This window comes from Momordica charantia (genome assembly GCF_013281855.1).
Source record: "Momordica charantia cultivar OHB3-1 chromosome 6 unlocalized genomic scaffold, Mcharantia_2.0 BLBB01000006.1, whole genome shotgun sequence".
Taxonomy (NCBI): domain Eukaryota; kingdom Viridiplantae; phylum Streptophyta; class Magnoliopsida; order Cucurbitales; family Cucurbitaceae; genus Momordica; species Momordica charantia.
Window position 1 is genome coordinate 29,616,507 of NW_028275164.1, and position 25,505 is coordinate 29,642,011.

The window sequence follows — 25,505 nt, forward strand, 5'->3', positions numbered from 1 at the left end:
TAAGTGTAGGAATTTACGGTTCGAATCCTCACTTAAAGTCTCCAAAAAATCATTTAAAAAAATTCTTGATCAATATCTAATCTTAAACGAGATCTTAATAATTGTTACAACATTTTAAAAAGTTTTTTTTAATAATAACTGGGAGTCGGAGCTTTGCTACCCTATACTCAGGGGCACCCCATGCCCGTCCTAAGACTCGAACCCAGGAAACATAAAAAATTTTTAGTATTAAACTCGTCGTAAAGTTGGAACTTGAGACCTATAAACTAACATAATCAAAATAGCTGCTAAATTTCAAAGAGCACTTCATGCAAAGAAGGATGAGGTTGGAATGATTAAACCAAATTTATCAGTGATAGTTGAGTTACCTCGAAGCTATTATAAAGGTGAATTTGCGATGACTTATGGGAAAAATATGTATTTTACTTCTATGACACTTGTGAAAAAAGCAGTCGTTAACTGCTCTTCTTAAAAGTAGTTTAGAATTTTCAAAATTATTTTTTATTATCTAATCAACCTACAAAAATTTTGAAAAGTGCTTTTAATGAAATAAAACAACTTTTCACCTCTCTCTCAAACAAAACAGAGGCTCAACTCGAGTACCAGTAGAGATGTAGCTTGCCATCACCACCACAACGTTTTCGTTTATTATTTCTTGTATCTAATTATATTAAGAAATTCAAGCATTGACGTTTATTATTTCTTGTATCTAATTATATTAAGAAATTCAAGCATTTAACAACTATTTATGCTTCTTGTTTCTCTTTTCTAGAAACATTATCAAATTATCTAAAAATTTTGGAAACAACAAAAATACAAACTCATTTAACAGCGTTTCCGTTTCTTGTCTCTGTTTCTTCATTTTAATAAAGAAAAATAGAATTGTGTAGCCCAATACCCATGAATTCAAGGATGATCAAATAATATTTATATTCGTATATAGTAACAAATTGGAAACATAAACCAGAAATAAAAAACTTATTTTAATTGTTTCCAAAATTTATATACAATTTTGAAAATGTTTCAAAAAAAAATGAGAAACAATAAACATAATTGATTACAAAAGGCTTAAGTTTCTTAATAAAATTTAGAAACGAGAACGAGAAACAAAAACATTACCAAATGAATCCTAAGTTTCTTGTTTTTTTCCTGTTTTCAATTATTTCCCGAACATAAATAAAAATATTCTTTTATCTTTATTGACTTATAAAATGCATAATAAATATTAAAAATTAATAATAACAAAAAGAATTGAATATTTAATTTAAAAAATAAATTTTCATATCAATTTTTTACTTTTTGAATTAAAAATTTGATGGTTACCTTCTTTTTCAATAATAATAATAATAATAATAAAGAATTAGAAATAGTTACCAAATACAATAATGACTTTATTCAAGTAACAAGAAATGAGAACGATATAAAATGGGCCGGAGGAACTCAAAGATGAAATATACGGAGGGCACACCACAATACAGAATAGAAGTGCTAACAGATCATGACTATGGAACCCCAATTTAAACTAGGTAACTTGGTTTTGCTACCATCGACTCCACAACTTTATCACAAGACAGTTAATAGTTGAACCAGGTGAACGGTTCGGGGTTATGCCACGAGCTACCAAACCGAAAACGGATTAGATGTACTCATACAATGGAAGGAGTTACTGTCCTCTGAAGCCATTTGGGGAGCATCTTCCAACCAGATCCAATGATAATTGCCATCCTTCTAGCCTAGGGAGCAAGGTGCAACTTTGAGCTAAGGTTAAATGATAAAGCCTCCACCAATGCAGTGCCGAGCAGAGAAACCAAAGAGAGATTTAACAAAGAGCTCGGCAGAATCCAGGGAAGAAACAACAATGCCATCGTGTCGAGCGCACAAACGCATATTTAGGCAACAACAATTAGCTACATATCAGGAATCAAATGCAGGGTAGACCCAGAGCCCAATCTTTTTCCTGCTATAATCCTGTATTGTAAGAAATTCTAGGGAACTCCTTTTGAGAGAGCTAACCATAATCCCAAACATCTCTTTCCTTTTTTTTCCGGGTCGAGGCCTCTCAACCTTAAAGCACCCAGATCCATTTTCGATGACTTAGGAACCCAACAATCTTTCACCTACATTTAGAAGGGTGGTGCATGCTATGGTTGAAACCAATACCAGGAAACTGATGAAGAGACGATGAAAGGCTGGAAGAGGTTGATAAGGTAATTGATCATAATCCTCTCCCGTTTGAAACAACTCATACATGAGCAGTAAACATTTGTACTAAAAAATCTAATATATATATATATATTCTCCTTCAACCGCTATCACAGAGCACCAGAAGTTACCAACTTACCACAAATGTTCTGGGAGGAAAAAGAAAAAAGAAAAGGAAACAAAAAAACTCGAATATTTCATACCCGTGCACTCTCTACAGTCCAACCAATGGAATAAAAAAAGAAACTCACAGGTAGGAATTTTTTGGCAACTGCACCGTTCTTCAATGAAACGCATTCATGCCTATCAACAAAAGACAGACAGAGCATACGTCTTGAATGAAACTAAAATGGCAGAGCAGTTACTACCCTTCATTTCTATGATATGCTTCTTACATATTGGTCAAGACTTGTATTGAATAACTCACACCTGTAGAAAGAAAAATCAAATCAATAATCGAGGGATTGTCGCTAGTGTGTTGCGAGGACAAACAAGAATGGTTTCATTTTCATCCTAAAAACTATGTCATCGCAAGCATGGTTGTTTGAGGGGGGTGGTATAAGTCCATAAAAAATATTTTGTAACATTTCTAATCTTTTGTTGAAAAAAGTAGACAGAAAAAATTAACAAAAGGAGGTATATTACCCAATGTATGACTGTCTCGTAAAAGAAGGGTTAAATTAACATTTTAGTCGTATAGGTTGAATTTGGTTTCAATTTGGTTTATATAGTTTTAAAATTTTCATTGTGGTTCCTATAGCTCGGTTAAATCTCCCAAAACTGTCTGTACCATTATTAGATAATAGTTTTCTTATGTGACTCTTTTTCTTAAGACGTGCAATGAGCTGCCATTCAATATAAGGTATCTCCTGAAGGTTTGACAACATTCTGGTTTGGGTTGGGTAAGAAATAAAGGAAAGCAAGTTGTGCAGCCGACCTTTTAGTCACAAGTTGCCCCACTTCCCATTTATGAAAAAGCCCGAACCCATCCAATTTCTTTTATTTTTTTTACTAAACTTTAATACATTCAGCCAATTTAACCTTCACACATTCTTTAAGCTATTCGACAAACTAATCGACTTTACACACACACAATAAAGGACAGCAAGTTGTGCAGCCCACTTTTAGTCACAAATTGCCCCACTTCCCATTTCTGAAAAAGCCTAGTCACCAAAAAACAAAAACCACCAATTTTCTACACAAACTCGTTTCCTCTTTAACTAAGAACCCATCCAGTTTCTTTTAGTTTTTTACCGAACTTTAATACGATAAGCCAATTTAACCTTCACACACACACATATGTGACGTAAGAAAACTGCTCTGCTAATATATGGTAATTGCATAGAAATTTTGCGAGACTTAACCAAACCATAAGGACTTTCTAAAACCATAGGAACCAAATTAAAACCAAGCTCAAATCACAGAGACTAAAGTGGTAATTCAACCTAAAGGAGAATCTAGTAAAGCCTAAAAGATCCCTAAAAACACCTCGAAGGCGTACTTAAAATGCTATAGTTAAAGTGCAAGCACCGAAGATAAGTTTCCTTATGCCAGACTTCATTTGATCATTACTAAACTGATACAAATGGATGCATACACTACAAAGTTCAATTCATAAAAAATATTGATTTTATTTTGCAAGAGTTCAAACAAAATTTCTTTGAATCAAACATACTGTTGGTATATAGGAAGTATGCACAGTCAAAGCTAACGAGTAACAATTTACCTGATTGGGGTTCCTGGACTGTAGAGTGGATTTTTCACTACATATTCAACATACAAGTTGTAGATGTACTTTAATGAGTCTCTTAGATCACTGGTTCTAGGATGGGTAACCAGAATAATCTGAAAACAAGGAAATAATCCATCAATGCTCCAAAATTGAACTGTTGACTAATTTATCAATCTCGAGCGATACGACATTATACTATTATAGTTCATGGCCAGGATTCCATTTTGCATCACTGGTTAATTGTTTTTAAAACGCAGTGACAATTAAAACAGCAGTGTCACACGGCTTCTTCCAAAAGTCCAACTTTAATTCTTCAAGGAAAAACAAGAAACAAAAAAGGAGGAGGTCCTTTCGTAGTACTAACTATCACCAAGTAAACTGAACATTATAAGAACAAGACAAAATCCAAGAACATTTAACAAGGTTCAAATGAAAACTTAAATTATCCATGTAGCACAACAGGTTCAGAGAACACAAACTAATAACAATCACACAGAACAAATATTGGTTTCATTAAATCTCAAATATTCATATCTAGTTTGCTCCAGACGATGCATTAGGTCTGGGTTGATTGTGTCATATATCAAGATATTTAAATCAACTATTCAAGTAGACATGCATTAAACTACAGCGGCAAATATAGAGGAGAGTAGAGGGAGAAAGGTTAAACCAACCTTTATCCCTGATGGAGTTTCAGTAAAACTGAGCTTGTAGGTATTTGTACGAAAACTGTGAAACGAACAACCTTGGCCAGGTAACTGAGGCACCCCAAGATTGCCTTTATCAGTACTGTACCAAAAAATGAAAAAGAGAAAGCTATAACTTCAAACCAAACTCCGAACGCAGCTCATCATTCTTCGATGAGGTACGACTTTAGAAAATTCAAGATAAAAAACTACAATCAAATAGTAATTGCTACCAACCATAAAATATAGATGCGTTTGTCAAGTTATTAAGACAAAAATATGGCTCGTATCACTCCTATCCTGTTGGATCATTCCTTAAACTAGGCACGCCATACACAAAAGTAATTTCCCAGTGAAGGAAGAAAAATAAACCTGGTTGGGTCCATCTTGGCAGTAAAGGATCTGAGCGAGAAGAGCAAACCAAACATAAGTTTGTGGTCTTGCTGGGGATTCAATGTCCGGAGAGGCCGATTCCACTCCCTGTAGAACAAGCAAACTCCATTCCTATTGAAAATATACATCATATGCACATTGTTTCCTGTTGCTGTCGGGGCCGGAGGCGAAGGGCTAATCTCTGACCCACCAAAGAACTGCATGGTTTCTGGAACAAACTAAATCGAATCAAATCAGTTATCACGAGAAAATGGCCTACAAATATGAGATCCTGACAAAACCCCAACATTTTCACTCAACTCTACAATCAGTTGCCTAATGAAGCAATTAAGAATTCCGTTCTTCCCCGCTTCTCCACTGATCTAACTCGTTTTCCTTGGTGGGATCATGAGGGAGGTGATAAGAGAAAGCATAGATAATACAAGGGATCTAGTCTGGTAAAGGGGAAGAGAAAATAAATTGGAAAAATTACAATTCACAGGATCGTTAATGCAGCAGAAGCGTGTGAAATCTAGGCCGACCCAGATCCGGAAATGAAGTCAAGTGTCAAATTGGGAGTCGTATCATTCGGAGTTCCAGGGAAACGAAATGATACAGATAGCATAGCACAGAGAAAAGGGGGAAATTGCATAGAGTGTACCTGGACTGGGAACCTTGCTGATGGATCGGAGAAGAGACTGAGAGCAACGGAAATGGAGAGAAAATTCGTGATGGAGATGAACGGGGACGATCGATCCAACGGCGAAGCTCTTGATTCGTCAACAAATCGTTATCTAAACGATTATAGTAAACAATGGAAACTATCAATTTTTACCTCAGCTTTCCCACCCGTATAATTTTGCATACTTCCAATTTCATTAGATTGAATCAAATTTTGGATGAGCATTTCAGCTTTACTTGAACAATATTGTAATCTTTTATCTTAATTCTTAAATTTGAATAGAGAAATGAAATATCTCTTGAAAATTAATTTGTCTAAAAACGTATGCCATAGGGTTTTGAGTGAAGAAGGATATATTTTTTGTTCATATTTGTGAGTTTTGGTGTAATCATTGGACGGTCGATTTTGTGCTTTATTTCAACCTAAAACTTGATTTTTCATTCAAATTAATGAGAAATTTTTTTCTTCTTCGGTGCAAATTATGTGTCGGACCTGTGAAAGTTTCAACTTTTACTCTAAGACTTAGATAAAATTAAAAGTTTAAAAGTGAAAATTAAAAATTCATATTAAAATATCTATTTTCGACCAATAAAATTATGAATTCAAATTCTCATCCGAGCACCGTAAAAAAAAGATGAAAATTGAAAACTACTCCATCTCACTATTTATTATTATTCTTTTTTTTTTTGAACGAACTACTCCACCCCACTATTAATCCTAGTTAATAAATAATTTTTATACATTAGGGCAAGGGGTATAGCATTTTTTTCTATGAAGACTCCCCATTTAATATTTTTTATTTAACGTTTTTGCAGTTAATTGGTAATCGCCATGAGTCCATTTAAATTGCTAAATTACGAAAACAAATCAATTTAAATTGTTAAATACTATCGGATAAGATAGTTAAATTTAATCTTCAACCGATACTTTATTTGGAATTGTCACTTTTTTATAATTCAATTTTAAGTTAGAGATGCTTGTAATCCGTCTCCGTCATTAATTTAAAAGCAACGATGTTCTAATTTGTACTTTCAAAAAATGACATTCTAATTCATGGTTGACCCAAATCTATGATTCAATATGCATCCACCTATCTAAGTATAGCTTAACTAGTTTAAATATTTATCTCTGACCAAAAGATCGTGAGTTCGACCATCGGACCATCCCACATTTTTACTAAAAAAAATTTCAACTATTAAATTTTTTAAAATACTTGGTTAAAATACTATTTTGGTCCCTGTAATTTTAGTCTTGGTTCATTTTAGTCCCTTTCACAATGTTCATTTTGGTCTCTATATTTAACTTTGTTCATTTTTGTCCTTGTAATTTGAAAATATCTCTGTACTTTTAAAAATTAATTATTTTAGTCCATCTGCACAATATTTTAACACAAATTTTACACATAATTGAAACTATTTAGTATAAAGTAGTGTTTAAATTTTAAGAAATATATTGATTGTAATGTGGTGTTGGAATTGTGATAGAAAAAAACGAGATTTAAAATAAAATGAAAGGAATGAAATGATCACTTTTAAAAGTACAGATACCAAAGGAACATTTTTAAGGTATATTGACTAAAATGAACCAAAGCTCAAAGTACATAGATCAAACCAAACATTTTAAAATTACAAGGATTAAAATAAACAAAAACTGAAATTCCAGGCACCAAACTAATACGTTAACCTATAAACTTTTTATTTGATGTATGTATCTGATATTATATTTCTTTAAATTTTAAAATATTTAATATATTTTATGTACTTTTTTTTTTATCCTGTGATGCATAAATGTTTCAAATTCAATATATATATTTTTTTTTATGTGAGGATGAATATTTAACTTTTTAGTGGTCAAGGCTATCTCTTATCAAAAAAAATAATGAGTTCAAATCTTCATCTCCACATGTTGTATAAAAAAAACTTTCAACGTTTAGAAAAGGAGTAATATACTTTAACCATTGAATTTGGTTGCTTTGTGATTTCTAAATTTTTTAGACGAATCTAAGGGTGAGTTTGGGAGTGATGATAGAATAAGTAATTTTGAAAAAAATATTTAAGTATAATTAATTTTTTAAAGTCACCCTCCAAGTGATATTTTAAAAATTAATTTAAAGTGATTTTAAGCTTTCCTCTAAATTTTTTTTTAATTTTTCAAACATGATTAATGAAAAAATAAGTGATTTTGACCATAGAAAAAATGATTTTGACTATACCAAAATCACTCCAAAATACACACTCAAATTAGGAGATAAAATGTAAAACACTTTAAAATCTGGCATTTTTAATTTGCCCCATCTAATTTAGCAGTATTTGTAAAGTTCCTTAAATTATAATTTGGGCCAATCGTGTTGCTATTGGAGGCCCAAGTTGGGCGAATGGGCCTCCCATGGATAATACAAAACCCTTACCTGGTCTCTATCGTTGAAGAGTTTCCACTATAAAAAACCCTAATCTTCACAATTTCTCTGATTAGGGTTTTGTTCTTGGCCTTCGCCGTCGCTTCCACAGAGTGAGAGAGAGAGAGAGGGAGATATTCGACTTTAGGAAGAGATGAAGACAATTCTGTCGTCGGAAACCATGGACATCCCTGAGGGGGTGAAAATCAAAGTGAACGCGAAGATCATAGAGGTTGAAGGCCCTCGCGGGAAACTCACTCGCAATTTCAAGCACTTGAATCTGGATTTCCAGCTGATTACGGAAGAGTCTACCGGAAAGAAGAAACTGAAGATTGATGCCTGGTTTGGATCGAGGAAGACATCTGCTGCCATCCGCACGGCCCTTAGCCATGTCGAAAACCTCATCACTGGCGTCACCAAGGGATACCGTTACAAGATGCGCTTTGTTTATGCTCACTTTCCGATCAACGCCAGCATCACCAACGCCAACAAGTCAATCGAGATCCGAAACTTTCTTGGCGAGAAAAAGGTATCACTGTATCTCACTTTATTCTCATAAATAAGTCGCGCTATCTGGATTCTGGACTTATATTTGCTGCTGCATTTTGATTTTCCCATTATTCAGTGTTGAATGTTTGAGGGTGTAGTATTGGATCACTGCATTTCTGAACTAATTTATGTTGGAAACCCTTTGCAATCTCGTTTCTTGGGCCGATTGAATTACTTTCTTGCTCGGTATTGTTATGCATATTAGGTCTGGTCTTTTGAAGATGTGATTTAAAACTTTACATTTTTCTTGAAACGTTCTGAATATTAGAACCATATTTTAGGATAAATTACTCCTCGTTGTGCTCTCCAATTTAACCTATTATTTGTCTTTTATTGGTTGATAAATGTTTTTGAAAACACAGAATACAGTAAACAAGAAGATGGTGTAAATTTTAGTGACCTTGAAAATTGGATATCGAATTTTAATAAAAAAACCTTAGCTGTGCAAATACCTAATACGAGATACAAAACGCAGCCCATTTGATAGATTTAATGATCTAAACAAGCCAAAAACCTTTACCTAGAACTCAAAACCACCACTTGGCCTGCCAATACAAACCAACCAAAACAACAAAAGAAGACTTTACAATTAAAGACTACATAACAATTGACGAACAATGTCTTTTATGATAACACTATGAAAAGTTACAAATGGAAACATATTTTTAAGAGAGAGAAATCAAGAACAGTGGGTAAAGGATGGGCTCAAGTGGGGGAGATTCTCAGTGCGAGAAAGGATGGATGGTTGGGAGAAAGTGAAAAAGAGGATTGTCGCGGGGTGGGGGTGGAGAGAGGGCTTAGAGAGAGGGGGTGAGAGTGAGGATTCTCAGAGAGGGATGTGCTAAGAATAACAAAAACAAAAATGATTGTTTAGATTAAAGGCAGTCCTTTGATTGTTTCATCCAATGTCCAAATATCATAAAATCGAAACAAGTATCTTAATTGAACTGGTATATTCTCCAAATAACTTATAACCCCCTCCTTGTTTTTGTTCATTTCATATTTATTAATACAATTATTCCTTGTGAAAATGTTTGTAACTATTTTTATGATGCATGGATTTGATGTCTCTGTATTTTCTGTGCAATAGGTGCGAAAAGTAGAGATGCTTGATGGAGTATCTATTGTCCGATCTGAGAAGGTTAAAGATGAGTTAGTCTTGGATGGTAATGATATTGAGCTTGTATCTCGGTCTGCCGCCTTGATAAACCAGGTCTCTCTCTCTCTCTCTCTCACACACACATACCATTTTCTTGATTGAATCTTGCACAACTCTGCACTTGCAGAGGCATAACCAGTTTTATACTCAACTTTTTATTTCCTTCTGGGTTTCAGAAATGCCATGTGAAGAACAAAGATATCCGGAAGTTCCTCGATGGTATTTATGTCAGCGAAAAGGGAACTGTTGTGGAAGAGGAGTGATGATCGAGTTGTTCTGTTTGACCATGTTATATTTGACCTCGGCTTTGGGTAATAGTTTCTTCTTATATATTTATATTTGATTCGACAAATTCATGAAAGCTGGTTTTTGAAGGGGGGAAAAAAATATCGTAGACAAATCCATGAGCTTTTAGTTGGACGCTGATGTAATGGTTGATGGATTAAATGCCAGTTTCAATTGTCTTGTTGGTTTTGGAAGTTTTTTGTTTCTTGAAGGACCTTATTTTGTTCCTCTCTTTAGGGGAGAATGCTGCCCATGTTTCAATTTATAGTTAGTGTGGTTAAGCAAATTCTTGATTGTGGATGCAGTTTCTTTTTATTCATTTGGGCCATAAATTTTGCACTCCCTAATATTAACAATCAACTTACTAAATGGTTTTTCTTTATATACTGCAGCTAAGTTCCTTTTGGGGAAAATTGCAAAATTACCCTCACATTTTTTGGAGTTTTACAAAATTGACTTGTTATCTTTTTCTGGTTAGTTGCAGTTGAGTATTCGATTAGTGTTGTGAATGGAAAATGTTTGAATTCACAATTTAAATTCTTTTAAATTTTTGTTTAATGTTGTCTGTGCCTTAAGTCATTACTTGTAAATAGCTGAGATTGAGTTTTAGTGCTATTTATTTGGGATTTCATATCCTTTAAGTTTAATTGGTAACCAATGTAGTAGAAGTACGATTAGTAACTTAATTGGTAACTAAATGTAACCAAGTGTAGTAGAAGTAGGATGGTAAGTAAATGTAGTATGATTAGGACATTTATCAGGATTAAGTGGTTGTCTGGTAAGAATAGTCAAGATGGAACTTGCACTAATTATATTGAAAAAAACCAAGCCTTTACTTTTGTTCAATTAGTGTGGGGAAAATTTTGATTTCCGAGGTCTCTTATGTATATCTAACTTCTGTAAATATTAGAAAATTGTTCATTGAACCATATTATGTCAATATTCTAATAGTTGTCTTAGTCTCAAATTGAAGAATATATTTGTAATTTTTGTAAGTTTAATGATTAAATAGATATACATAGGTCGCGGGAGAGTCTGCGTTTGATCATTTCTTATTTTCCTTGGTTGTTTTGCTTTTGATATGTACTTCTAAAACGATTAAATAGCTCTAAAAAAAGATTAAATAGATATAGCGTCAAAATTTTGTAATTTAACCTAAATTTTATTTCCACGTTTTCAAGTAACAAATGTGTACTTATATTCAAAATTTTTGGTAAGCTTGAAAATGTGGAGTCAGAATTGTTTGGGTTTGGGGTGATTAAAAGTGTCACTATTAGAATCATCTTTCAAGTATTTTTGGAAAAATGATATTTTAACCAATTTACTTTTTTAAATCTTTTCTATTACTACTAAATATTGTAAAATATATAAAATAAAGCACTTGTTAACCGTCTAAAATCACATCGGGTCAATTATTCCATGCTTATAAATATATTTTTTTAATTTAGAAAATACTTTTTTTTTTTTCTAACAGTCATTCTAAACACACTATTAGTCAATAATGACCACGTAGATTCAAATGCTACTTAATAATGCTAAGATTATATTAGCGAGCTACTCAGGTGATTATATAGTAAACGGTATTGGTTGAATATGAAAATAATAACCAAGTGATCTAACTAACTCTTGTAGAATGTATATAGTTTATGGCTTCTAAAAAATGTACCATATTTTAGAGGCCGATCATCAAAGAACATCACAAGTGCAGATCATAGTAGGATCATAAATCTAGAAGCAGATCATCAAAGAAAATCACAAGCTTAGAGTTTGATCATCTTCAGCTTAGAGTTTGATCATCTTCGTAAATCTTATGTGAATAACTTTACTTTTGAATATTTTCCAAATGGAGGGTAGATTATATTTAGTATTACTTAAAAAAACTACTCTATTTTAATTTAGAAATGTTTTTTTCTTAAATACATTATTCTTGAAATTAGTCCAATAACAAAGGGTTATCATCACCACTAAGCCCTGATATAACTTAGTTTTCTACCACTTATCTTGTTCATCTTCTATATCTTTGATATCAAATTCATGTTGTATAGTTGCAAATAGATCTACAAACTCTCACGTTAACAATATTTTTTTGGTCAATATTATTTTGCACACAACTGCATTCCGAATGTCTTTAAATTTTTTCCTAAATCATAGATATGTACCATTTTAATTAATCTTATCGTCCTCTTTGATGAGTTTCAATCTTTTGCATTGGTGAATGATGTTTTCTTCATTTGTAAATAACGTCTCAAACTTGTCAATGCAAACGTAAGACCAAAACATCTAACTTTGACCTAACAATTAGTGTCCAAATAAAACCAATGTAAATCTCTTTTAAGTACTAAAAAGTTAAAAAGTGAATAACTTTCGTAGTAGGACGAATCAGTCATTCCACAAAACAATCATTTCTAACAATAAATCGTTGTCTATTTCCAAACTCTGTTACCTATGATTGCTAGCCCAATTGAATAAAGAGATTGGTTTCTCTGGTTTAAAATTACCCACGTTAATATAGCCGTAAACTTCATTTTTATTAAAAAGTTGTAGATATAGCATAGAGAGAGTGAACTCTACCCTCTAGAAAATCTTTTATCGTCCAATATTTCCAAAGTTTTCCTATCCTCCCTACATCTCCACCACAAATGACATATTCATTTTGGTTGATGTGTAAATTTCGCTTAATGGAATTACCAAATTCACACCACTCTTCTTAAAATAAAGAGATTACACATGGATGTAGTGCTAACAATCACGCATGCTTAAGTCAAAATCCAGTTGTATGTAGAGTCTTGCACGAGTTAGATTTTGTAACTATCTCATTCTGAGATATCTCTCTATTTATAGAAGGAGAAGACCTAATGCTAGCTCCTCGATTATATTACCTTCTTCCTTTAAATTCCTTTTCTATTGTGATTTGAATCTCGCGCTCAATCCATTATCAATAGAGGAGGAATTGATCGAACTTGAAGGCACCACTAGACCACTTCTATACAAGCACCAATCCATGGGCTTGTCGGCACCCATGGGTTGGTCGGTCTTTTGTCTACTAGTCGGCCTATGGACTAGTCAATTGTAGGCCTTGGTCCTTAGGTCGGACCTATTGTTGGATCTTAGCCTTCAGGCTCTTGGCTAGTCCTTGAGGTTCTATTTAGGAGCTTAGCTGTTCGGTGGCTTGACTCATATTTGTATCTATTTCTAGTCTTGATTCATGTGGCTCGTGCGTATGACGCGTACAATTTGATATTACTCTAATAATATCAACTCTCCTCCCTACAAATTGTCCATTTGAAATGGTAAATTTACCTTTTACATCCTCCCAAAAAATCTCTTTAGAACACATCAAAGGAGAGATCTTTGGGTGAATAATTTTGTCTCAATACCCTTTCAATGTTTCTGAAATCCCAGCCGTGCCCTTAATCCAAGATTAGTTATCTCCATTGTTAATTTAATTAACAAAAATTGTTTGTAAAATAAAACTCTTCAATAATTTGTTTCCAACTAAACACTAAATACATATATTTGTTTATAGATGGATATAGTACAAGTTGACAACTTGAATCTGATCTGACAATGTCTAATTAAATTAACAAAAACAAAACTAAAACAAATTGAAATAAAATATATTTGACCAACTCTCATATCTAGGAAACTGAAAAAAAAAAGGAAAAATTGACTTTTGTGAACCGACATAAAGAGTATCTTAGGATTATGTTTCCAAACCTCTCTGTGGTCGACATCTGTCTCTCGCTCACACTCACAGTTTCTTTCCACCTTAGCTGTCCCAACTTTTTTCCACGTATATAAAATATGGCCTTTCCCTTCCATTTTGCACAGACTAGTAGGCCCCACTCCCTTCTTTATTATATCTAAATTTTCGTCGACACGTCATCATATGTCAATAGATTAACAGCGATGTAAAAACTGAATTGACATTTAAATTATACCGTAAAAAGATCGGTCAAGTCTCTTAACCTCCCATTTAACTTTATCAAGCGTGATGAAAATAGTGCCGCACAGAGGAAGATAAAATTTCGTCATCCTCAAACTGTGGAGGGTACTCGAGGATACTTGATTTATAAGGTTGTGATGTCTAGTCATAGCGTTTCCTATTTTCTTAAAAAAGAAAAAACATAGAAAACATGTCGATATTATTGATATAAATATGATATCTTTTTAATAGTAAATACGATATTATTAATAATAAACTTTAATTTATTTAAAAGGCATAAATTTTCAATTTATTAATTTAAATACTTTTATGGTTTCTTTATTTTAATGAGTCTTTTTTTTAAAGAAATATCCATCAACATCGATATTTTATTAATATTTTCATAAAATTGAGACGTCGATATTTTAAATTTGATTTAACTTAACTTTGATTTTTTCATTAAAAAATTATATCAATTCTTATCAATGAAATTATCATATCAGATTCACCTGAAGCGATGCTAAGAAAGCGATTAGGATGAGACTACTTGACCAGATGAGACTCGACCTTACAAGGATGAGATCTCTCGACCAAACCAGACCCAACCTAACTAGGACATATCACACTCAACCGACTAAACCTGACCTAATCAAGTTGGGCCACCCAACCTGGTCAGCAGGCATGACCTGACCTGACCAGACCAGGCCAAACCATCCGATAAGATCAAATTGGACCCAACTAGGACTTGACTATCCAAACCAACTCAAGAAAACCTCCTTTATAAAGAAAAGGAGAGTCTTGGGGTGCAAGGCACGTTCGACAACTCTACTTTTACTTTCACCTAAACCTTTTGTTTGGCATAAGCATAGTCGTAGCACCACATCCCTGTGTGCAAATTTCTTTTTGTGCACGCGTTTGTTAGAGAATTCAATGGTAAAACTTGATCCATTTAATATCATTAAGACACTTGCATAATGTAATCACTAGTCTTATTTGTTATGTCGACATTCTATTACTGGTGGTGACGATATAAATTAAGTAGAAGCATTTTCCAACATCGTAATTGAAAATTTTAAAAATCCATGAATTGCATTGAGACATTGTTAAAAGTTTATTGACTAAATTTATTAATTTAACCTAGATGCTTTTTTTTTTTAATGTTTGTCTCTACCATTAATATCAAAATGCAAATATTTGAAATTATATTCTTACAATTAATAATTACATAAAATTAGATCCACTCAAGCGGGTCTCTAATTAAAATGAAATATAATTAACCATTAAATCCAAACCCGTGCAAATTTAATTGGGATGAAAAACACGTTATTATGAATTGATTTAATTAGGTTTAGTTAGTTGACCTTTTATCACTCTGGCTACAATGGTTGTCAAGCATAACTCGGTTAAGATATATATCATTAACTAAAAAGTCAGGAAGTTTATAAGTTCAAATCTTCACTTTCACGTGTTATTGGAAAAAAAAAACTACAACCTTTTATTATACATTTAGACATTTTAATGAATAATTTAAACATTAGATCTCTCACTTAAAATTAATAACCAATTACACACATTAAAAATAGTGGAATCATATTGATGATCATGATCAGCTGTTAAGAATTGTGGAGACAATCAAAAAGTTTTAATTTCAAGTATTTTAAATAGTTAAATATTTATAAATATTAAATTAATTACGAAGACTGCCAGAAGGGAAGAGAAGATTCTTTCATCTCTTTCTATGCAGAAAAAGGAAAAAATAAAATAAAATAAAAAAACCCTATTGGATATTAGTTATTCCAATAAGGGTACCCCACTCATTCTCATAATGAAATTAAAAATTAAATCATCAATAGACTATATAAAAATAAGTTAACAATTTGATTGGATTCCTACAGTTTAATTGGCACAATTTTTTTTTTTTTTCTGAAATGCATGACATCTTTTTAAAATATGATAGATGCTGCCACATAATTGAACTGTCAACATTTTGTCAATTCAAGAGAAAGATTTAACTAAACTATAAATATCGAATTAAGAACTTCGAAAATTATAGAAACTAAATTGAAGATAAATACATGATTGATTTAAATTAAAATAAAAAAAAAGCCTCTACGTCGCCACCGGTTACGAGGCCCGTCGCCGAGGACTATAGCCCAGCTCTGGAAAGCCGACGAAGATTTCATCTCTCACCGTCAGGTTCGGAATGAGGATGTCGTCGTCGTCGCTATCGCTGTCGACTGCCATGTCTTCGAACATCTCTCCCTCTTTCTCGCCGCCGGCAATATCCTCCTCGTTCAGCGGTGTTGCCGGAGATGCCACCGGGGAGGCGCAAGAGCCCGGGGTGGAGGCAGCGGACGGCAACAGAACGGGACCGCCACTCGCCGGATTCCTAGGGGAGACTGACGACGACGACCTGCTCCGGGAGCTTCCGGCGAGGGAGTTCCGGTGGGTGGGACGGGGGTGGGAGTGATCGCCGGTGTAGGTGATGATGAAGGAATCGGGATCGGCGTAGCTCCGTTCAACTTGTTTTCTGGCCCCACACCCTTTTGAGCTGCTGCAACGGTAATAGTTTCTGTGATCGCCGGATCGCCGGAGAAGTAAGTAAATTTTCCCGAGAAACAAACAGAAAAAATAAAAAATTAATTAATTAATTAAGAATATTATATACCTTGGATATGGAGATCCTTTAATGGGCTTTTGCCCATATTTACGCCAAGCCCACATGTCCGTTGAGAGATTATCCGCTGTAACATGGCACACGGTTCTCTTCTGTTGGTTCTTTCTGTAAATATAATTAAAAATAATAAAAAATAATATATATTTTTAAAATTAAAAGTAATGAATGAAGATTTTTAATTGAAATTGAATTACTTGCCTTTTTCTGGATTTGGGTGTGTGAGATTGCGTCATTGGGGAAATTGGGAAGTCCGGCGGAAATGGCGGGCGGAGATCCGGTTGGGGGCGGATGGGTTTAATTCCAGGCCGGAAATGGCGGGTTGGGGCTCCGGCGGGGGTGGGGAAGTCCCGCACGGCGGGGGCAGCGGCGGCAGGGCTGGGGAAGAAGGCCATGAAGGCTTGGTGCAATTCATGGAAGGCGGTGGGGGGTTTGGGCTGGAGGATGTCGGAGAAGGAGAATGCGACGTCGTTTTGGTCGTCGTCGAACTTTAACGAAGCCAGACACGACGAGGCGTTTTCCGCCGCGGCGGAGGCCGACGCCGACGCGGCGGAATAAGCCGAATTGCAACTCCGGACGACGGCGGAGAGATCCCAGTTGTCGTCACCGGCGGCCATGGAAATTGGAAATTTTGGGCCTAAAGAAAAAAGAAAAAAGAAATTAAGAAGACGAAAAATTTTAGGTATTTGGTAAAAATGGGACAAAGGGAAAGAGGGAGGCAGAAAGGACGGCGCTGACTTTTGATTTTCAGAGAGAGAGAAATGAATGAGAGAGAGAGAGAGAGAGCACTGACTTTTGAAATTCACTAATTCTTAATTATGTATTTATAAACACAGAAAATCATAAATACTAAAGAAAAAAACAACAAAAATTTACCACAACATGAATATTCTTTTTCTTTTTAATACTTTTGATATTGATATTATCTCTTGACATTTTGTTGGTGTTGAGAAAATTGGCATGATTTTGGGAATTTAGTCAATTAAGTTTGTTAGTGCTAGCTTATGAAAAGTATCTAAATCTTAAATTGATAAATCCCAATACCCTCTTTAATTGATTTCCATTTGTGTTGTTTAGTAATTTAATTTTTCGGGTATGATCGAGATGTTTAGAGTTGAAAATCGGTAAAATTTATTACGTTACACGTATGTTGGACTTGTCAAAATTTGAAATTCAGCACGTGTTTTAAACAAATGATTGATAAAATTAATGGTGTATTTAATGACGTATTCGGTTTATTTTTTTAGTTAAAATTAATGTCTTTTGTTCGTTATTTCTCGAAAGTCGTTTTTCATTTTGAAACCTTATCTAAACTTTAAATTATATGGAAAAAATTTACGAAAATGTTTTTTTAAAGTATAAAGTTACATAAAAATAAAATTGGAGTCAAACAGCTTATCACACCTACATATAAGTTATAATTGATTCAATATCTAACTTGTTTACAAGTCTAAGAAAGAATTGATTTTCTAACTCAAATTTGAAATAGAAAACAAAAGAAAAAAATATATCTGTAAGTAGTTCTATCAGTCTTGAGCCTATAGTTCAAATAGCAAGACATTTCTTGCCACTTATCATAGTGTGTAGATTTATCTAATTGCTTTTCTAATATTTGTAATAATATTATATTCTTAAAAAGAATGACCATAGAAATTACTTCGCCAGACTTAGAGTGTGTTTGAGAGTGATTAGATAATATTCGATAAAATCACTTTTTACCTTTGTCAAAATCACTTTTCTTTTCATCGATGGTGTTCGACATATTATAAAATTGATTTTTAAGATATCATTTGGAGGGTGAGTTTGGAAAGGAAATCCACTTAATTTTTTTTTAAATCACTAATTCTACCATCACTCTCAAACAAACCTTTAGTAATATATATTTTGAATTTAAGACAAAGTAAAAAGGTGTGATTGTTTCAATTTTCTAACCAGGACAAGGATTTAAGTCTAAGACTTGATGAAAGAGTCTAAATTAGATACTTATTTATAAAAAGGTTCCGACTTATTTTTTTCAGAAATGATAAGTTTTTGTATCCATCATTTCTCTTATTTGTTAAAATTTCTACGGTGGTTAGCACAAGATAAAAAGACAGAGAGATAGCACGTAAGTTAAAAAATTGCATGGAGAGAGAGAGATAAGGATGAGATAAGAGAGAGAGGGCTTTTTAAAAAAAAAAAAATTTAAAAATTGATTTTGTGTTTGTGTGTTTGGATTTGACTTTTTGAAAATGTCAAATGGGGACAAAGGAAGGGGGGAGGTGGCAAGGTTTAGGACGAAAGGCGTTACAAGTTTGACTGTACGATTCCAAGGCCTTAGCTTCCATTGGTTCGTAGGTTCATAGGGGTCTAGGGAGCAGTGTTGTCCCCACGCGCTCTCTCCTCCCGTGAACCCCACTCGCCCTCCACATGCCTCCCTTTTTCTCTGCATGTTCGACAAATCGCTTCCTCTCCTTCCTCGCGTCGCCAACACACTCTCCTTGCGACTCGGGGCCTACTCCAACCCCTCTCAAACTCTCATTTTCTTCTATTTTTTTTTTTCACTAAATTACACGGAATATTTCGAAAAGTTTACGAGGCAGAATCTTATACATTTCCAATATTTTCAGATTTAGTTAGAATAAAACTTGGGTGTTAATTGTCAGGTCGTTCTAGATTTTGTTACATCAATTTTCTGTTCAAAATATTAGTGAAGGTTTGTTCGAAGGGTATGCGCAACGTTCATGATATTTCTTGTAATATATTTAACCTTTTACTATTAACTAGATTAATGTACAAGTTTGGTTTCTAAGTTTTTTAGATTATGTCTCTTTAAAAAGTTTCTATAAGTACCTGAACTTTTTCAAAGTTGTGCTATTGATTTAATGTACTTCGAAAAGTTCTTAACAAGTCTCTAAAATTTCAATTTTGTGTCTAATAAATAATTCAGGTTATTAAATCCATTAGTTAAACGAGTACCTGACATGCTTACTTTATTATTTATGGATTTCTGACTGATTTCATGTTAATTTGATCGTTATACTTATTACTTTCAACTTTTGTTCATTTGAAAACATATATTTTGGTCTCTTTACTTTTAAAAAGTGACAATTTTAATAATTTCATTTTCATATTTTATCTAATTTGTTTCGATCGTAGTTTTAGCGTGTTACTCCACTCATTAAGTTTATTGAAATGCAGCCATAAATTCGTATTAAACAGTTTCCATTGTGTATAAAATTTCTGTTAAAATTTTGTAAACAGAGACCAAATTTGGTAACTTTTTCAAATATTTTCACAGCACACAGACTAAAAAATAAACAAACTTTGAAAAGTAAAATAGTATTTAAGCGAGAATTGTACCCTCGAAACCCTAGTTTACTTTAAAAAAGTGATGGAATTGTATTGAAAGTTGGATGCAGCCAAATTTGTTTAGTGGTTCTAGAAGAGCAAAAAGCAAAAAGTGTCATAAAACATTGGCATCCCCTAGTGGCCTATTCTATTTCTCTTACTAATACTCAACACGTGGACTCTTTCATTATTCACCAAATCTTGCAATTTTGAAAGAGACGTATGGGTGAAAAATAGAATCTTACAAAATTTAATTTTTGTCCATAATTTTTCTAATATGCCCCTACATTAGGGATCATTTGCAACGTTGCCACGATGTTTGTTGGAAAAGTGCCTACCTTGCCAATCTCAACATGGTAAGTTCGATGTTTTCTAAAGCATACCCCAAAATTGTTGAATGAAAGGGAAAAAAAAAAGTAAAAAGATCTTATTACATTTTCTAAGAGTGGAGATCAGATCCCCATCCCTACATTAGTTGAACTAAACTAAAAAAACAAAATAGTCAAAGGCTTCGATTCTTACCTCACACCTATAATGTTATTGGTAAGTTATATCCTAAAAAAAGTAAAAATATTAATCTAAGCTAAGTGAGAAAAATAGAGTAACAATCGTCAATAGCGTTGAAACTCAGGTAGGTTAGTGTCTTTTGATCAAAATTGTCTCTGGTAGATGCTTTAAGATTAAATCAACTATTGCTTCTCAAGATACAACGGTTAGTAATTGCCAAACAAGATTACTTTACAATTCTAACGAATTGATAATTCTCGTGCTCTTACCCACTCAATTTAAAAACTTTGATGAGAGAACGGTTAAGATAGAGGAACGAATCCTCTATGTCATTTTACAATGGTAAGATATTGTATACTTTGGGCATGATCTCTCATGTTTTTTCTTTTGGCGTTTCCGCAAAAAGTCTCATACTCATATATATCATGAATCTTCCTCTTCTATTAAGCAATGTGATACTTTATGAATGCATTCGTAACAATAAATCAGTCTCTTACCCAAACCGTTAATTTAAATCTAAATGAGAAAGATAATAAAAAAAACCATTAGTCATTGAAACCAAGACAGAGTGTTCTTAGAAGTAGATTGATCTCTCACTAATGTTTGATACGACATGTACGGTGGAGGATCGAACTTACAACCTCTTTGGTTTGAGATATATGCCAATTACCGTTTAGCTATGCTCGCTTTGACATTTTTAATAAAATTATTTTCTTTTGTTAAACACACATTTTTTTTACTGTAAATATCATTTTTCCATTGTTGATAATATTTAATAAAAGTAAATGATATAATGCCAACTAAAAGACATTTATATCTGACTAAGAGATTGTGAGTTTAAATTTTCACTCTGTGATTTGTTGTACTAAAAAGAATTGACGAGGTAACTAAGTAAAAATTTTATTGATTAATATAAATCCAACTCAATTATCCTAATTTCGCGTAAAGTGTGAACCGTACCTAAACTAAAATGAAATTTGAAGAATAATTAACGAGATTATATCGATAAGTTTCTTTAGGATTGTGGATAAGGACCCATTAGTTAGTATTTCATTTCTCTTCATAATTTACTTGCCATGAAAGTTGACCTTTGTCAATGGATAACACATTCATTGTCTAAATGGAGAAATTGTATTGACTCGTGAGTTAGGGCCAAGGAACATTCAATTTTGATGAATTATTATTATTATTATTATTATTTTTTTGGCTAAAACTGTTCGATTTTTGGTAAAATATTAGAAAGATTAAAAAATCTTGCATTTGAAAAAACTACAAGGTGTGCTTCAATCATCCCAGTGGGTGAATGATATAAAACTTTTGAGAGTATACATGTATATATAGAGGTTGGAGGAGAACCGTGTGATTATAATAATTTTTCACATAATAGATTTTCTTCTTGTGATTGTAGTTTTTTCTTAACAATTTTCCTCACGAATTCTTTTTCTTTTTTTTCTTTCTTTATCATTGTCATTTCTTTTAATTTCTCATTTATTTTTGTTCTTCCCACCTTAAACCAGGGATAAAAAACCCTGATAAATGAGGAAGAAGTTGAAGAAGTTGACCTTTCTTGAAGCTATATTGACCATTCGTGACATATGCTATATTGTTCTTTTCTTTTTCTTTTATTTACATTACTTTTATTAAATTTACATTACTTTTATTAAGCGATTATCTTATGTTTCATTCATTGTATTTATTAGGGAGAATTTTATGATTTTTTTTTAGTATAACACATTAAGAGCATGAAATTTAAATCTCAACTAGTACGGAGTTATGCTCACGTTGGCTCGTGCGTTTTTCCTTCCTTTTTGTCAAAGTAAGTTGTTTCTTCTCATTAATGTTATTTTATTTTATTTTTTTTTGTTTTAGATAAAGATGGCATAAAAGAGTCACTTTTCCTACCTCACCTGTTGGGGGTTTTTAGAGATTCCACTATTAAATGTTTGAATATATTTTTGTGATTAGCGAATAAAAATTTAACACCACATATAAAATTTATTATAAATTAATAAAAATGACAGTTTTTTTGAAGTTCAAAGTAAATGGATTGGTTCTTTTTTTTCAAATTTTTATGAAAATTGAGACCATCTTTTTATTTCTCATTCTTAAATTTGCATTTCAAATCTTTTAAGGAAAAATTCAATTTTTACCTGATAATGTGAGTCAATTATTCTTACCATAAACTTGCAATTGGATCAAATTAGACTTTATTTCCTATTAGTTTTTAGGTTGTTTAATAAAAAATCTAATACACATTTAATGAATTATAAGACAAAGACACGGTATGAAATTCATGAGACTTCAGAAAAACAAGTCATTAAAGTTGGATTTTTATTGAAATATGTGAGTTTTCGTTCGAAGGTTGGTTGATTTGTCCAAACTATTTTTAGTTTTGTGCAGTACTAATTTGTTAGAGTTCGGCTCAATTGAAATTAATGCAGTTTAGGAGATTTTTTCACTGCTTTTTGTTGAAATTAATGAGTCAATATTACAAATATTGAGTAGAATGTAAAAATTGCTATACTTATTTCAATTAAAGGTTGAATTTTTTATGAAATTAAAAGTTTAAAGTAAAACATTTATTAAATATTTTCCTTTTTTCAAGGTTAAAAAACAGTTTTGGTCTTTGAACCTTTAGTGAAGTAATAATTTAATCCGTGAACTTTAGTTTGTAACAATTTAGTTCCTGTAATTTCAAATTGGTAACAATTTAGTCCTTGAATTTTAATATGTAACAATTTAGTCATTGTAATTTAAAGTTGGTAACAATTTAGTATTTTTCGTGAAATTTTTTTGTTAAGTTTCTTATATATATAGATTGATAAACTAAAGAATGACCAAATATGTTTATGAATTAGAAAGACGTTTAAATTGTTATACGATAAAATTTGACACTTAATTTTAATAAATTTTTTTAGGATAGGCACTAAATTGTTACAAATTTTAAACTATATGGATTAAATTGTTACAAGTTAAAGTTCAAGGACTAAATTATTACTCTAATGAAAGCTTATAGGACTAAATTCTTATAAACTAAAGTACAAGGACTAAATTGTTATTTTAGTGAAAGTACGAAGATTAAATGTGTTTTTTAACCTTTTTTAATATTAAGAAAACCCAACATGATAAACCTTAATTGTGAATTACTATTTTTTTAGTACATTAATTGTGAATTACTTTAGAACATCCTATTCAAATGATATATTAATTTTGAAAGTTTTTTTAATAGTATAACAATAATATTATTAGTATTTTTTAAATATATTATTAATAATATATATATATATATATATATATATATATATATATATATATATATATATATATATGGTAGGGATGAGAACTGAGAATCTGGATCCGTGAAAAATGGGTTTCTTAATTAAAGAAAAGATGCTCTTTTAATAAATGGGGTGAGATGTGAGGAATCTTTTTTACATTTTTTTAGAACTTTTTTTACATAATTTTAGTTTAGCTATATACCATATTTTTGTTATAGGAGATTTTTTTTTATCAAAGAAATACTACATTAAAATCAAACGGGACTGCTAAAGGTTATATAAGAAGAGTGGTGACCACGCACCGGAATTAGAATCCACGAAAGAAAACAACTATCCCAAAAGACAGAGAAATGATCAGAAACACACTTGGTCAATAAAACAACTTGCTTGTTCAAAGAATTAGGAGCATAAACAAATTTTATCACACTAAACGCCTTCCCCAAAGCACAACATTCTCAACCCTATTCAATGCTGGGAGACTCCTCAAATAATCTTGTCAATTAAGACAACCTTTTAGTATTGTAAGGGAAATAATTGCCTCCAAAATTGCTTTATTTTCCACTATTACAGGTAAGGAATGATTAAACAAATTCTCCAAATCATGTTGATCATAGATCTCAATACGATTGCCTCCATAGATTCTAAAATGATGTTTGAGTCAATTGCTAGAACACCTTCATTGTCGCCCACCTCATACATCGTCATCTTTGTCCATGGAGCTCAACGGTAAAAGTATATAACTCGTTTTCTTGACATAAAACATTCAAATTTTCGAACTCACTACTAAAATTAAAATAAAAAACCACCAACATTTTTATATTAGAAAGAAAATTTTTAAATTTTATTTTAGTTTATGTCAGTCCATTTCAAATTGGTTTTTAAACTTTTAAAATATTTATTTTAATACTTGAATTATAAAAAAGAAATAATCGTTTTGGTCTATTTTAAAAAAGTTTATTTTTGTTGACTGCGAATTCTGGCGGGAGGTCACGTGTCCCTTGGACAAGTAGCTTCGTCGGAGGACGAAAGGACCTACAACTAAAAGCTCAACATCGGTGTGGTGTCCCGCTTAAAACACTTCGACGGTCAAGTCATAATAGAAAATGGGAAAAAGACACCTTAAGTATTAGTGACATATTTTTCAGTTACTTAGTGGTGGTGAGGGTCCTTCCTTATATAGGCTTAGACGGCCGATCAGGAAGGACGATGATTATGGTGGCAAGGATGCGTCACGCGGTACGTCGTCTGTTGAGGGTGTACGTCCTCGACAACTGGTGGGTGGTGTCGTCGCTTGCATCTCTAGGACCTATCGCTTGCTGCAGGCAAGCTCAGGTTTGGCGTGCTACTCGTTCTGGAGGGACGGAGGCGCACATCCCTGTCACGGTAGTTTACGGTTCATAACCGTATGTGGTCCCACATCTCTCAACTATGGACACGCGTCCTGCTCGGTTTTTACCCTACATAATTTTAATACTTGAATTTTAAACAATAATTTTTTTTTCTAAAAACTTTCAAAGAATAACCTCTTTTACCATTAATATTATTCTACCATCTAATATTCCTCCCCACCCAATACTCGTTTTAGCCAACTTATGTGGTTTCACTTTATGCTTACATCACCATACCTTGTTGCACGTATATTTGAAGTCACATTATTTATCTATTAAATAATTTATAGAAAATTAAATAAAATGATTATTTTTTCAAATTTGATGGACTGAAAAAATAT

At 32.6% G+C, this 25,505-nt stretch overlaps 3 protein-coding genes across 5 annotated transcripts; 1 reads left to right on the forward strand and 2 right to left on the reverse strand.

Moving 5' to 3' along the window:
* Positions 1 to 1,367: 1,367 nt before the first annotated feature.
* Positions 1,368 to 5,875, reverse strand: LOC111026095 (SNARE-like superfamily protein). Of its 3 annotated transcripts, none has more exons than XM_022304079.2 (5): positions 5,654 to 5,875; positions 4,993 to 5,231; positions 4,609 to 4,723; positions 3,929 to 4,047; positions 1,368 to 2,631 (listed from the first exon to the last, which is right to left on the reverse strand). In XM_022304079.2, exons 2-5 carry the CDS (start codon positions 5,214 to 5,216, stop codon positions 2,580 to 2,582), a joined length of 510 nt encoding a protein of 169 aa, XP_022159771.1. In that variant the 5' UTR covers positions 5,217 to 5,231; positions 5,654 to 5,875; the 3' UTR covers positions 1,368 to 2,579. The 3 variants fall into 3 exon arrangements, with proteins under 3 accessions (XP_022159771.1, XP_022159770.1, XP_087982293.1); XM_022304078.2 differs by having other exon boundaries at positions 4,993 to 5,221; positions 5,654 to 5,872; XM_088126167.1 differs by lacking the exon at positions 5,654 to 5,875 and adding an exon at positions 5,314 to 5,394 and having other exon boundaries at positions 4,993 to 5,221.
* Positions 5,876 to 8,117: 2,242 nt separating this feature from the next.
* On the forward strand, positions 8,118 to 10,256 carry LOC111026041 (large ribosomal subunit protein uL6). Its single transcript, XM_022304007.2, has 3 exons — positions 8,118 to 8,598; positions 9,709 to 9,831; positions 9,954 to 10,256. The coding sequence occupies exons 1-3, from the start codon at positions 8,224 to 8,226 to the stop codon at positions 10,038 to 10,040; spliced, it is 585 nt and encodes a 194-aa protein (XP_022159699.1). The 5' UTR covers positions 8,118 to 8,223; the 3' UTR covers positions 10,041 to 10,256.
* A 5,634-nt stretch (positions 10,257 to 15,890) lies between these two features.
* LOC148211059 (uncharacterized) lies at positions 15,891 to 17,522 on the reverse strand. The gene is made up of 3 exons (XM_088125847.1): positions 16,863 to 17,522; positions 16,656 to 16,769; positions 15,891 to 16,559 (listed from the first exon to the last, which is right to left on the reverse strand). Exons 1-3 carry the CDS (start codon positions 17,276 to 17,278, stop codon positions 16,112 to 16,114), a joined length of 978 nt encoding a protein of 325 aa, XP_087981973.1. The 5' UTR covers positions 17,279 to 17,522; the 3' UTR covers positions 15,891 to 16,111.
* Between the last annotated feature and the right edge of the window lie 7,983 nt (positions 17,523 to 25,505).